The 13,996-nt window shown below is 47.2% G+C and overlaps 6 protein-coding genes across 6 annotated transcripts in view; 4 read left to right on the top strand and 2 right to left on the bottom strand.

Annotated features, from left to right (window-relative positions):
* The first annotated feature begins 38 nt into the window (after positions 1-38).
* Positions 39-456, top strand: BT62DRAFT_933158 (uncharacterized protein). Its single transcript, XM_043186500.1, has 2 exons — positions 39-352; positions 392-456. Exons 1-2 carry the CDS (start codon positions 251-253, stop codon positions 443-445), a joined length of 156 nt encoding a protein of 51 aa, XP_043038816.1. The 5' UTR covers positions 39-250; the 3' UTR covers positions 446-456.
* A 2,293-nt stretch (positions 457-2,749) lies between these two features.
* BT62DRAFT_897761 (protein serine/threonine phosphatase 2C) lies at positions 2,750-4,141 on the top strand (the record flags this gene model as incomplete). Its single annotated transcript, XM_043183312.1, has 4 exons — positions 2,750-2,939; positions 2,993-3,346; positions 3,397-3,567; positions 3,621-4,141. The coding sequence occupies 4 exons, from the start codon at positions 2,750-2,752 to the stop codon at positions 4,139-4,141; spliced, it is 1,236 nt and encodes a 411-aa protein (XP_043038815.1).
* A 363-nt stretch (positions 4,142-4,504) lies between these two features.
* On the top strand, positions 4,505-5,514 carry BT62DRAFT_189639 (uncharacterized protein). Its single transcript, XM_043179987.1, has 5 exons — positions 4,505-4,790; positions 4,844-4,885; positions 4,943-5,184; positions 5,234-5,312; positions 5,387-5,514. The coding sequence occupies exons 1-4, from the start codon at positions 4,667-4,669 to the stop codon at positions 5,246-5,248; spliced, it is 423 nt and encodes a 140-aa protein (XP_043038814.1). The 5' UTR covers positions 4,505-4,666; the 3' UTR covers positions 5,249-5,312; positions 5,387-5,514.
* Positions 5,515-7,130: 1,616 nt separating this feature from the next.
* BT62DRAFT_897718 (uncharacterized protein) lies at positions 7,131-8,967 on the bottom strand (the record flags this gene model as incomplete). The annotated part of the gene is made up of 2 exons (XM_043183310.1): positions 7,131-8,769; positions 8,831-8,967. The coding sequence occupies 2 exons, from the start codon at positions 8,965-8,967 to the stop codon at positions 7,131-7,133; spliced, it is 1,776 nt and encodes a 591-aa protein (XP_043038813.1).
* Positions 8,968-9,750: 783 nt separating this feature from the next.
* BT62DRAFT_1076999 (uncharacterized protein) lies at positions 9,751-10,809 on the top strand (the record flags this gene model as incomplete). Its single annotated transcript, XM_043179265.1, has 5 exons — positions 9,751-10,044; positions 10,119-10,221; positions 10,285-10,461; positions 10,533-10,694; positions 10,757-10,809. Exons 1-5 carry the CDS (start codon positions 9,994-9,996, stop codon positions 10,807-10,809), a joined length of 546 nt encoding a protein of 181 aa, XP_043038812.1. The 5' UTR covers positions 9,751-9,993.
* A 451-nt stretch (positions 10,810-11,260) lies between these two features.
* Positions 11,261-13,996, bottom strand: part of BT62DRAFT_950921 (esterase 1) — a 4,618-nt gene continuing 1,882 nt past the window's right edge. Inside the window, exons 4-12 of the mRNA XM_043188161.1 lie at positions 12,888-12,966; positions 12,670-12,840; positions 12,533-12,619; positions 12,156-12,477; positions 11,889-12,104; positions 11,715-11,837; positions 11,513-11,662; positions 11,424-11,458; positions 11,261-11,372 (exon numbers count right to left, since the gene is read on the bottom strand). Coding sequence (XP_043038811.1) covers positions 11,268-11,372; positions 11,424-11,458; positions 11,513-11,662; positions 11,715-11,837; positions 11,889-12,104; positions 12,156-12,477; positions 12,533-12,619; positions 12,670-12,840; positions 12,888-12,966 — 1,288 coding nt within the window. The 3' untranslated portion in view covers positions 11,261-11,267. The remainder of the gene's footprint in view (positions 11,373-11,423; positions 11,459-11,512; positions 11,663-11,714; positions 11,838-11,888; positions 12,105-12,155; positions 12,478-12,532; positions 12,620-12,669; positions 12,841-12,887; positions 12,967-13,996) is intronic.

Raw genomic sequence — 13,996 nt, 5'->3', positions numbered from 1 at the left:
TGAATCGCTTCCGACAAGGTTAGCTCGTGCAAGGATCCTCCATGCTGAGAACGTTGTCCCAACCTGACGGAAGAAATGCTTCGAATCCTGGGCGTCAGTGTCAACATTGACGGGATAGTAAAAGCTGCGAGGACGACGTACGCTCGCCTTCCCAAATCAACAGGTTAGCCAACCCTGAATTTTGCGCTTTGCAGTACGGTATGTTGGGCGCCATTACAGACAGGACAAGGAACGAGGAGAGGGAACGTGCATGCTGCTGTTGATAGTCAGCGAACCAGTACGAGAAAGAGAAGAAAACAGAACCATTTCCTGTGCCTGTTCCCACTATTTCCCTTCTTCGACGTCTGGAGAGGTAACGGCCCTGAAAAGCGACGCGCAATGACGAAAAGAGGAGCTTCGTGATGTGGAAAGCTTCATGGACGTTGAGGAAGGAAAGAGGCTGTGACTCGGAATGTGACGACTCGGATATCGGGTGGGCCCATCGAGTTCGTAGCCATCCCTCTCTCCTTTTCTTCCATCATGATGACGGCGCTCACTCCCCTTCTTGTATCAACTAATACCTATGATTTCTTGCAAGAATAACAGGGATTTCCTTGATGAACGCCTTGGAAGAACGGACCCATATCTACCGACGGGACTCGTTCCAAAAAGGCGTTGGAAGGGTATGGATACGAACCCGTTTTCATCGCACACGGAGCTGAAGGAAAAAATTTAGTTATACCTGTAGCTTTACTGGGCATAGCCAGCTCCGACCATCCGATTGTCCGCACTCATTATCAGTCGATATGTTCAGGGGGGGTATCCAGCGACCAAGGCGGCGACGTAGGAGCAGTTACCGATTGTTCCAGACCTATCGGTGAGGCGGGAGTATCGTAGTGTCGTCGTTCGTCAGTTCCAGTGGGCTGAGCGCCGTACCGTCGCTATCATTAAGACCCCTTGCTAGACAGGAAACTCCTGGTCGTCGGGGCCAGCGCATAGGTGCGTCTTCTTTTCATCAATACAACCCCAGGACCCCTTCCTAACAACTCCTAGTTGATGATGCATGGCGCAACCCGAACGGTATGCACCAGAGTACCTTGCATTTCTCCGGGATCTTCCTAAATCGTATTGCGGTTTGCCGAGCCAAGTCAACAAGAACCACCAAGTGTACCGGGGAACAACACGTCATCTGGGAACTCCTCTAAAATAGAAGGCCCATCGTTCAGGATAGAGGGCAGGTATCAAGCCAAAACAGATGGATCCATGAATGACTGATTGTGAAGTGTCGGCGTGCTGAGGGACTGTGCATCATGTTCTGACATGTTCACCATGGTTTTCTAGCAATGACATCTCGCATTTTACAAGGTATTCCCCTGTCCCTCTAGAAACGAATATAGTCTGAGAGAAGTATGGCACAGGTGACCACACAAAAGACGGTGATCAGGGATGTCATCCAGCTGGGATCTATTATGGGGATGGTGGGTAAAGCACTGGAGAAGACAGTGGATATGGATATCACCTGCACCCATATTCTCAGTGAGGCTGAGGGTATGAGTGGTCTGGTGTTGTTGTCATCGAACCCGATGAGCCAACCCATAAAGAATCAAGTGATTCTATGTTGGGTCTGTTCATCGCGCGTGACGCGACGCCAGATCTCATCAACCCTTTTGCTGAGCAAGTGGTCCTCCCATCCGTATTGATATCGGCGTCAGACGGAGCCAAATCATCATATATCGCGCTCCTCCACATCACAACTCGCTCGGTCATGGTAATACCTTTCTTTGTCTCCAATGAGCTTGATGTCGCTGCACTAAAGAATACCCTACTCACCAGGACCTCGTCATTAGGACTCCAGCCCATCTCTCTGCCTTTACGAGGCCTCTATGATCCTTTGTCTCAAGGCTACGTTAGTGAGTCCTAATATATGCAAGGCATCAAGGTACGAGTATCAGTCACGTCCCCTTGATCATTGAGACCATACTCACAAGGTCCAGTCCCGTATCCGAGACATGGTGATTTCGCTTTTCGGGCTGTCAGACGAATGTGTGGGTCCTCGACCTTGACATAACCCTCAAATGGTCATCTTTCTCCGAGTCGAACCTTCGAGCACAAGAATACTGTGGTGCAAGATCCCGCGAGGCGATCGACGATGCTACATTGAAAATTGTAACGAGCGGAGCAAAGCAGGCATACCATTGAGGTCGGAAGTGACGGAGCGTCTTTTGCAGTATCTGGAATTGTAAATGACCTCGAATCTTCGGTTTCTTTCCAAACATCTGGCAAACCAGAAAGCAATTGAAAGGTAAATTCTTCCCTTGTTCAATATCTCCTACCTGGACTGAGCACTCTGGAATCAATTCATCTTGACCCAGTTTCCGGTCCGCTGTGAGAAAATCTCCATCGGCAATCAATATTCGGTGTCCTCGGTGGGCACATCACTGTTAGTGAAGGAAGTGGACTGGATCCGCTCTTGCTTGACGCTGAGATTGACCTGTTGAATTGCAGAATTGTGCAGGACGAAACTTGGTCGGACCAATCACGAATGAACGGATTTCTCCGCACGGACCCTGACATTTCAACTACCTTGCCACCGGTCTTGCATTGTTCTCCAGTTCCGCCACATTACCACTTTTCGATCCTCATTCTGCGGTGAGCTACGACCACTGACATCTTAATAAGCTATGTTCTGACTTGAGAAATCTACAGGCTCGAACACTCTAGCTCCATTTCTCAGCGAAATTTCTTTTCAGCCACCGATCATCCACCAGTCATGTCGTCGTCTACTCGTTCCATCACGCATTGGCGGGAGCTGTTCGTCAGCTCGTGTAGTTCTAGCATAACTGCCGGCGTCCACTCGGTCACATTCCAGCCAACTCCCGGTGCCAGGAACGAAGACCGATTTGTTGTGCAAGAATGGCTCATCGATGGCAGACGGTGGAAATTTCTCGCTGTCTTCGATGGTGAGCCTTTTGATTGTGGCCTTTGCTCTATCTGACTAAACCATGAATTCCAGGCCATGGTGGTGCACATACATCTGAATATGCCGCTGCCAATCTTCCCCAGCTGATCGAGGAGGCGCTGCGCGACGTCGTCGAGGAGTGCCAAAATCGATCTCGAGATACTCTCGTTAGCAAGGTCAAGAATGTCTTGAGGGAACGGATCGAGGAATTTGATGAAGAGATAGGCAATGCTGTCAAGAATCTATGTTCAGACCCCTTCACTCTGAACTACCTGCAGGCGGTGGCCCTCGTCAATGTTAACAAGCCAATTTTCCAGCGAGCATTTTCTGGCTCCACGCTGTCATTGGCTCTTATCGATGAGGAGCAAGAGAACATGTGGTTAGCCGGACTAGGTGATTCAACTGTCGGTATGTCGTTATTCTCTACGCAAAGACATGCTGTTCTGATGTTCAATTAGTAATAGCCTGTGAAGATCCTGATGGGATAGGACATGGTGAGGGCCTCCTTACCCTTCATAGCACGTGTACTCCGAAGGAGTATCTTTCTATCACCATGATGCATCCCTCCGAGGAAAAGGAGACCATAATGGAAAATGGTCGGTTGTTGGGTGCCGTACCATACACAAGAGGTATGTCGCAACTCACACATCTTATCCCTGTATTCACTGTTCCATGCTTACAGGTTTGGGCGACTATGGTCTCAAGTTCGCATCAGAGTTCTCGACGGAGCTCTTCTTCAAACTTCCGAGAGGACAACGACCGCAACGCTACCGGGATGGCATTCGGTATTACAATGTGACACCGCCGTATGTCCTGAACTCGCCCAGCACCCGTTTTATCGACCTCACTGAGCTTCGACCGCACAAGTCGACTCTGGTTCTATATACCCATGGTGTCGATGCTATTGTGAATGGGGAGACTCCGGACGACCAGAGGATGAAAAAGCCAGATAGACCTTATCCTGATGTCATTGTGGGGAGGCTCGTTGGCAGCAAGGTCGACGATGCCTTTGCTCAAGAGACTCTCGACCATAGCGTTGAAGTCGGCTGGATGGGGCCAGATGGGAACCGGGCTGTGGAGCTACTAGGGAACTTGGTAGCTGGGACTTCGGCAGAAATGTTTGCCAAGTTTCTTGAGCCTGCAGAACATGGACAAAGGGATGATATGACAATTCTTCGGTATGAACTGGTGCCAAGGACTTAATTTTCCCTTGTTTTGTAATCATGTATCCTGTGGAATTGATAGGATGTCCTTTTTGTTGTAGTTCTAAAATGCATGTGTCTCGATGATGTGGCGAGAGCCTGATCCAAAATTAATGTGGTTCTCACCATCACCAGACTGATTTTGGATGTATGGATTGCTTAATTTTTATTGACAGTCACAACATATACAGTAAGCAAAAAATCTGTGTAGGTGATTGCAGCAGCCAGGGGAAGTGAAAGAGAAGCTAGTTGCATGGCATTGGAGTGATAATTACTAATCCCTGGCATATGAGTGCAATAGTATGAGCCTAACAGCCTTTGCAGGCTGTGTGACAGCAGGCAAGTCAATGTTGTCATTGGGAGTCACAGAGTTCATCGCCCCACCGTAAGTATGCTACATCAACGCCGCAATCTTTGGTAATGATGGTTTCAAGATAATATTGTACTGAATTTATTCTACATAAAGCACTGACTCTTTAGTGAGATCAGGCGCTGAAGTCCATCTCCGCCCTTCCTTCCAGACTCGATGTTCTCCAGAATCGATAGTACCGAGACTACTATCCCAGAGTTAACCAACAGCGAGGTCAAGGACATCCGCCAATTCCTGGATAGATCATTGAACGAAACGGTCATGTGTGCATTATTACACGGTCAGAGAGTCAGTCTGCTTCAGTTAACTGTCCGCGACTCAAGCCGTTCCCAGGATTTTATACCGGAGTAGTGGCTGTAACGATGTGGACCCTTGGTTTATAAATTACTCTGCTAATGTTGCACCTTTCTAACAAGCTGAAATTCTGTCTAGTTTCGAGAAAAAACTGTGGAAATTCTCGCAGGCCACGCTTCTTCATTGTCATCATCTTACTTTTATATGCCATGGCGACTTTTATCCTTTTCTTCAACTGGATGCGGTGTAGCCAATATTTCATTGCACATGGGCAAAACTTCTGGACGACATACGATGCCTACACGCATGAATCCATGCCAATGAACTTGATAGAGAATATTAATGCTGCTCTGAGCACTCTCCTGGCAGATACCACTTTGGTATGATGTTTTCTTTCTTTCGCATACAGCTTGCTCATTAAATTTGTAGATTTGGCGTTGTTGAAATGTTTGGGGACGGTCTTGGCGCGTTGTGTTCATTCCGACCATCTGTACTACTTTGGCGCTCAGTAAGTCTGTGATACAATTGGTCGCGTAGGATTTGGGTAAATCTATTACCTGCGACTCATCTCCGCACATCTAGTCACTAGAGGAATTATACTCTACGATGATATTTTCGGCAACGTACCAGATCTATCGGATCTTTTCGTGCTGAACTCTGTCGACTGGGCTGTGCTTTATTCTTCACTCATCTTGGCTACCCTATTGTGGTGCACGATTTTCATTATTTACCGCATCCTCAAAGTCAGCGGCATCGCGGAAGGGTTCCGCACATATCGCAGAGTCATAGAGGTCATCGTAGACTCCGCTGCTCTTTACTCTGCGTTAATAGTTGTTCTCTTGGTGTTCGAAGTTCGCAACAACGCCCCAGTCGGGGAATATTTGATCCTCGTAGCCAGCGAGATGAGGGTAATTGCATTCTAGTATCTATTTCAGGCTTACCGTCTTGACCTTAATGGTTTAAGGGAATTATACCTACAATTTTGTTTGGTCGTATCGCAGCTGGGCATGCACGCTCTGGCGAGTCCCGGAGCGGGGGAAGCACCGTGTCATCGCTTCGGTTCGGGGATCATGCGATCGACCCAGGTGACACTCAAATGGATGTTGAAAGCAGCTCCTCCTTTCGCTTGAAATTAGACTTAGAGGAGAGCATGGAGTCAGATGGCAGACGAAGCGGGGATGAGATAACAGGTGTTCCGTAATTATGGTCTATTATCTACAGAACCTGCAGTGGGTTAAGATCATGCGTTTCTTCGACTCTAGGACCGTGCATGCACTTTCAGGAAATTTTTCGGCCCAACGATTTGAGTCCGAATCTAGACGATCATCTATCTGTACAGCCCTGCCAACGGTGGCGAACATTCTTGAAGCAAGGCAAGTCAAGACTTGGGGAAAAACGTTGTGTCTTTTGGCATAAGCCACAATTGACAAACCTCAAGTCGGTAGAAAGATAGTCAGCAATCGTCCGTTTTGCCTATGTTCAGGGTCCGCGGTGGGATGAAGAAATAGTGCTTAGTTGGAGTATATGTTGTGCCACAAGCCTTAAGAGGCAATGCCCATCCGAATCCGAGTTATAGAGACCATCAGAAATGCAAGTCCTGACATGTCAATGGGCTGAGAACGATGCCCCCCCCCCATCCACCAGCTGTTCTGGAGGGCAGGGCATTATGCCCTGTCTTGCTCAGTGCAAAGATCCACCATCCTTATTCTGACAGCTTCTGACAGCAGGAACTGCTGTGCTCATTCCGCTGCCCTTATGTTAATGCATTTATTAATTCTAAGAAAGTGACGCGCATTCGTAGCACCTAGTAGAATACGCCGTTAGCTATAACGTAGACCTCACACAGCATAGCGATAAGCAGAAACTGTATAATCACTGTACCTGGTAGAATACACTGTTAGCTATAACATAGACTACAGGGTACTGGTCAGTAAGATATATGAAGTAATACAAGTAGATACTCACCCTCACACAGCGTAGCGATAAGCAGAAACGCGGTGAGGGTGCTTGACAGACCGCATTCAGTATATATTGTCCATTCCGACATAAAGGGGTATCGAGCTCGGCCAGCGGGATACGACCGAGCTCCTGCTTGCTAATCCAACATTAATATATAGGTTCATTAAACAACATAGAAAACTGTTGTGAATTGACTCGCGAGTACTCAAATGGACTCAAACGTGTGACTGAGATAGTGTTCAGTCAGCATTGTCGACGACGAAGGATTAGAGTAAGTTGTGGAATATTCTAGAAGTAATTATCATAGCAGATATAAGCAGAAGTTTCGAAGCATAATAAGTAGTAGTTCCTACCTTTATAACCGCCGCTAAGTTGTCCTTCCGCCAACAAAAGCTTCCTTCACTAGTGTTAAAATATCCATCACTGACACACCATTCAAGTTTTTCAAGTTTATCAAAACCTTGGGCATCTCAACACCAATCCGATCAAGAAAAGCAAGCAAAGCAACCTCTTTTCCCAGCTTCCCAAGAACATCATCATCGAAATCCATCTTCACATCCAATGTTGTGGAAACAAATTTTTCCAAGATGGTAAATATTCTCAGTGATAGTTCTGATGGCAAGGAGACTTTGAGTCGTAATGAATGATTATCGAACATGGCACCCGGAATATGGATTCGGAAGCTGTCCATGAAGACCGAGAGATTATATATGTGCTCTGTCACAAAAGGGCATGTCCGACGTTGAGATGTTTTCTGCAAGAGTCGATAAATGGATAAGGCCCGATCGTATCTGGACACAAATTTAGTTTGGTTCAGAACAACTCCCATGAGTGCAACATAAAGTTCGGAATCCACAGGTTCGAGCAGTGAGGACGTGGATCCATGGGAGAGTGGTTGTGATATGATGGATAGATGGCGTAAGAGCGAGGCATATTTTTGGCGGAGAAATTTGTGTAGTGGATTATACCAGAACACACGAAGTGTGCGCAACATGTGTGCTCTCTCCAAAAATGTGATGCCTCCATCATATTTCATATTCCGCAGGAGGACAGTGTTTAAAGCCTCAGTTTGATCCAAAGTGAGTTTCGTGACAGTGAAAGTGAAGACATCATCGGGGGATCTGTGGCGGTTGATCTCTGAGATGTCATTCTCGTTGGAAAGCCTGATGGCAGTTTCTCCATTCACCAGTCGAGATGTAGGTTTTTCTTGGGGAATTGACAGTAAATCGCTCGTCATCGGAGCCCCGGACTCGTACAGAGCAACTTTGTGACTGCGCAGTACGAGGGCAATACGGGGACTGACTACAAATATGCGATGAATCATCTCATACCTGGGCGTTAACCCCTCCCACAGTCCGGCTGCACCGTCGGTCAAGATAAACTCCGATGTCGCTTCAGCCTCCCATATGCCTAAAAAGTGACCTTCGGCTTGAACCTGATATGCAATCGCTTCTGAATGCTCCATAATGGGGTCAACGCCGGTCGCAATATGCCTAAAAACCTCCTCATAACCATACTTCTTGAAATCTGCATGGGCGTCGTCTACGATCTGGGAATGGGGCGTGTCCAGATAATAGCGCATGACGTGCAACCATACATCGACGTGTGTCTGGCACTGATGCTCGGTTTGATACCGAATCAACCATTGCCTTATGCTGGGCGAAAGTTTGGGATCAAAGTAGGTACTGCCCATATTACGATAGTGTAACACGAACATGAACTTCCTCAAGTCATCGAGGTCTCTGCGCTTTATAGTTATTTTCCCTCGTGCAAGCTCAGAATGAAGAGTTTCGATGGTCAATGCGGCCTTTCTTTCTAAGAAAGAAAGCTTCTCTTCCACCTCGTTCACGTTGCTAGGACTACTAGCATCTCGATAGAGGTTTTTTTGTCCGTAAATTGTCCCGACTGAGCGTACGGTGAGGCTCCCAGAAGCACAGTTGTAGTAAAGGACCTGATCAGGATCTTCACCTGTACGACGGTATTCTGCTCGTCGCACGGCCTTGGTTCTTTAGTAAGGAACGAAATAGATGAGAGAAAGTTCATGGTCCGGTAATTACAAGCACTTACTTGCGAGGGCCAGCTTGAAAGCGCCTTAATATGAACCGCGGGATGGCATGTTGATACTGGTCTCTTTGGTCGCTTTTCGGAGGCTGAACATGCGCAGGAGTGGAACGGGCACCTCTTCGCTTGTTACGTGGCGGCATGTGGGAAAGATGTAGAATTGGGTTTAGGCGCCAAAACTCAACGAAACCGGCCTCTAAGCAAGAATCAGACAGGCTGATTGCCTTTCTCAGTCGTTTCTCTTGATGATACCGAAATTTGATCCTACCATCCGGCCCAATATAGAACGCTCATTCATTACCGGGGCATCGCCGATTGTCCCCTCCCGACAGCCAACCACTCCCAATTACCCAGTGAAGGAATGTTTTATTTATTCTCATTACCTATTTACTGGTGTATTTTAGATCTTCATTGATGTAATCAGTAGCCTCGAGAGTCCCCAGTCCATCTTGTCCATCCCTACCCTCTGCGTAAGCCCTTCAATACCTTGCAAATATCGTTCCATAATAGTAGAAGAATATAAGTAAGAGCTACGAAGGAGAGTAAGTAATATAATATCACGCCTGGTAAGGTATATGTACCTCAGTCAGGCACAGATTGTGGAATGACCGAGGTATACGGGTAACTACGGTGAAACTTATATAGTGATCGAGTACGGACAAGGGAAATGTATATAAAAGGTAAGAACGAGTGACGGGTGAAAGGCAAAAAGGGTAAACGATACGGTTCGTACGGATATTCTCCAACATTCCACTCCCCGATGATTGCAACAGATAGACACAGAGACTGTCTGCCATTGCGTGCACGTCCACAGAGCTTATTCGCAGATTGCTTTCTAATCGTACTCCTCGACGCGTAGACAGAAAATTCCCCTTCCAAGAAACTCAGCAAACTCGATGATATCTCCCTTTCCCAGAGTGTTACCTAAATACCCCCCACCCGTCGACCATCTTCCTACCGAACTTCTCCTCACCATCTTTTCCAATCTTTGTCCAGCAATATGGAGACACGTAACACCAATTCGTTTCTTGCTCATCTGCTCCCGCTGACGCACCATCGCCTACGCCTTGTCCAATTTCTGGTCGTCCATCTTTATTGGAGGTTGGTGCGACACCGAAATTATTGGCGCCTATCTTACCCATTCACATCGCAATGCGCTGGACATTTCTATGCACGTCCCCAACGAAGAAACGTTTATGAATGAGTGCTTCCAAATGCCTGTCAGAAGCTCACTGGGAAGCTAGGCGCTGATACGCAAGATAAGAGGAGCACTAGTGTTACGTGCGCGTCCTAGGAACCATCCGCGGAAGCAAATCTGCAATCGATTCCCAAAGAGGTATTCGCCGCTCGGTATTTTCAAATTTGGGGCGAACAAAAGGAAACATTCACTTTCACTTGTTCAGCTTCTCTTATTTGGCCATTTTTCTCTGGTGTGATTCTATTTCTATTCTTGATATTAGCACCGCTTTTCAATTCTGACCAGGCTACTAATGACTTGATGGTCACAGTGGAGAGACGATCGTCTGCCTCGCATCCAGGTCCTCATATGCTTTCGCACTACCAGAAATGGAGAAGACACAATTCACCCTCCGAATCCTTCCAGACACACATCGAGACCGACGAGTCAATCCGCCTTAGTCCAGTCTAAGGGAGGCATCATCCCATCGAGGTGAGCTTGCGAACATTCGTGACCAATGATCACGGTTAGCAGCATCGACCCTCCGTGTACCAGAGAACCAGCACACGGACGCCTCTATAGAAGTCCTTATGAAGACAAGTGGTTCTGCCTCCTTCGGATCAACCGTTGCGTTGCCCGGCAATTATGGGAGTATTCGCGGCACTGCGTTCCCCGGCGTACTACGTGGAACTCGTGCTCTAAGACTCAGAGTTTTGATTTCTCCTGGTTCACTGAAGCGATCTGAGACAGACCAGATCAGGCCTTGCAAGCGGTGCTGAAATGTACGATTCAATCCGGTATCAAGTAAGATACGTACATCGACGTAAAGGAATAGTTTGAGTCTAAAGAATGGAAAGAAAACATGAGAACATATAATAAGATGCCAAATTATAATTTGAAGTCAATTGGCAAAGATAAACGATACGTTTCGGGAACTTTGAATAAGTACACTATTACTTGGATCCTTTACTAGACGCCTTTCCGCGAACACAAGAGAACAAGATCATATTGAGGACATCCTTGCTGTTGTGACGGTCGTTCCACACTCTTTGCTTTTCCAACGAATAATTGGGGCGGCGTAGTACGGGACGCTAACCGCACGAAGGGGTCTGATTGAAGAACAACATTCCAAGTCCTTGTGCTCATTCAATAGCTCTTATGCATGTCTTTAGTAGACGAGCTCCAAGAACGGAAGTAATGCGTATTCAAGTTGAACTGGTACTGAACAAGCAAAAGGAAGACACAGATCGTAAAGAGACGTTTGCTTTACCGGTGGAAAGCGTCAGCGTTATCCCTATAGAACGAGATCGCTTCCTCCCGATAATCATCCAGAATGACTGTCGTATTGTCGCCATGTAATTGTAGGAGCACCTGGGGTCACAGTCAGTGAGAGAAAGAATTCGGTGAATAGTTTAAACTCACCTCATTCTCCGGCGTGTACTGTGGCCAGTTCGGACCTGAAAGATGATTAATCAACAAGCAGTTCGACCGACGGCATAAGAGTCACTCACGAGACGTTCCTAAGCCATCGTTGGGATCCAAGCTTGTTGCAAACGAAACCCAATAGTCGACCATCATTTCGCCCAACAAGATCGACGAAGCGGGCTCCGTGGAGGAGTTCAATAGTCCATAGATAAAGTCTAGTTCCGACGCATGAGGAACTACCAAACACCTTAGAATAAGTTGGATGGATTCAGGAACGATGAGACCTACCTCCCAAGTACGCTGCGACCGACGAGGCATTTTGCGTAAATTGGTATCCGTACGCCTTCACGCCTGCTTGCGCAGCAGTCTGTGTCCATGTCCGACGCTGAGCATCAAAGGTCAAGTCCCCAGCTGAAATTGATGCTTCAGCAAATTATATTGGGAGCAAGAATTAAGGCTCACTCATGGATGCCACCCTCTTATAGCCTACGGGCAACCCAAATGTATCATTTCCGGTACCATATGGCGAGCCCAAGGAAGGGTTGTCAGGGTACAGTTCGATAAGCCGGTCCAGAATATCATCAGAGATGTAAGGTGGGAATGCCGAGTATGTTTTTTGAATGTAATCTTTGATGACCTCATCTGTAAAACTGGTATTTGTCGATAGGCCGACTGTTCCTAATGAACACCAGCGTTGAGTTCGGCGTTTGTAAAGAGTTCATATCATACCTTCATCTAAGTTCGTGCCTGATATAAAAGGAATCGTGGCAAACTCTCCCTTTGCCCACATACGTGAAGGCAGATCGGGAAAGAGGCCTGAAGGACCATCTAGGACAGGATAGAAGGTAGGACTTTCGATGGCCAACGCATAGGCCTCTACCATTCCTTGATATATAGCCGACGTATTTGCGGCCTGCAAACAGGGGAAAGTGTTCTGTGTGTCAGCGACAGACTCGCAGCCTGGTGTCCCTGCTACAAAGTTCTGCCAGACAGATTCGCGTGTAGATGCGTTATAATAGACGGGGGAAGATGCAGAACCAGACTCAGAGATCTAATCGTTCACTCAGACCGATACCTCCTGTGAAATAAAACGACTGCATGCGTACCGCAGCCCTGGCAAAGTTGGAAATCGACGCGTTTAGAAGCATCATATTTGTCAACATGGATCCAGCACTTTGTCCGAAAATTGTCACCTATTCGGACTCGTTATCCAAGAGAATCAGCATATAATGAATTGATGCACCTTGTTTTTATCACCACCGAACAAACCAATGTTCTCTTGAACCCATTCCAAGGCAGTCAACACATCCCGGACTCCGAGGTTGACCTGCCCTCTGTCTCCGGCTTCTTGTCCTTGAGGGAAGCCTAATGGCCCTAGCCGATAATTGTAGTTCACATAGATGATGGGAGTTCCCTGCAATCAATTAGCTACAAAGACGTAGATGTAACGCGAAACTTTACTCTAGTAACACTCTGGGCAACGATATTGCTTCCATTGTACAACGACGAACCACCTTCAGAGAAACCGCCACCGTAGGTCCTTGGGCGTCGTCAGTGAGAGGACCACATGAATGAAAAATATAATTTTACCAGAACATTACGGGCAAGGGATCTTCGGACGACGCCCCCTTCGGCCGAAATATGTTGATGGTCAAACAATCCTCCGACATCTCATCGGTTTCAAGGCCCTGTAATTTCTTTAAAATAGAATCGCAGATATGAAGCAGAAATACCTACCTCCTGTAAACAGGCTAGTCCAAAATTTTCGGCGTCGAATTCATCGGCGTCAATGTCCGTTTTCAATACAGGACGCTCCAAACGCAAGGATCCAACCGGAGGTTCAGCGAATGGAATCCCTAGCCAATGTCTTAGCCTTGAGCATCGCTGCACGGTATGCTGGCTCACCTCCAAAGAACTCTTGCTGTAGTCCTGTAAGATCTCTTCCCACGAGCTTGGTTTTGCCCAGTTGGACCTCGGGGGCTGAAGCGGCCAAGAGAGCACAGTAGAGCAAGGATATCGCGATGAGCATAGTTAGCGAGACAAGAAATGGGAGAGAAGATGGCCTCTTTATGTAACATTTTGTTTCAGAGAATGATGGCCGTTAGGAAAGACGCAGAAGAGGTATTATTGCAAAATATCGGATTCACACACACTGCGCAGGTGCTTCGAGGCGAAAAAAGAGGCTTCGTCGGCCTGTCATCCACCGGTCTGAACGCTATGGAAAATTCGACGCGTCAGGGAGCCGGGTCTAACATTCCGAATATCAGAAAGTTTTTAGCAATTCATCCAAGCACAAGGCATCATTTAAGGGATTAAATCGTTAAGATCCTTGCAAACCATCTCTCGCCAGAATATCAAAAAATGAGGGTCGAGCATTGCAGGATAATAGTGGTAAGGAAGAGAGACGCGTTCTTTGTTTGGTCAACTTTGCCTCCTCGATGCGTACTACGTCGGCACTAGCCAACGGTGGTGAGCCTTTTCGTTCATTCACCGCTGGCCACCGATATTTTCGGGGCATCAAAGAGAAATTCAGCAATGAAATTTCACCGCTAACCTTCTCTCAGATCCCC

The sequence above is a fragment of the Guyanagaster necrorhizus genome (assembly GCF_019112545.1).
Source record: "Guyanagaster necrorhizus MCA 3950 unplaced genomic scaffold BT62scaffold_15, whole genome shotgun sequence".
Classification (NCBI taxonomy): Eukaryota; Fungi; Basidiomycota; class Agaricomycetes; order Agaricales; family Physalacriaceae; genus Guyanagaster; species Guyanagaster necrorhizus.
The sequence above is the reverse complement of the archived record's forward strand: the minus strand, read 5'-3'. Positions and strand labels throughout refer to the sequence as shown.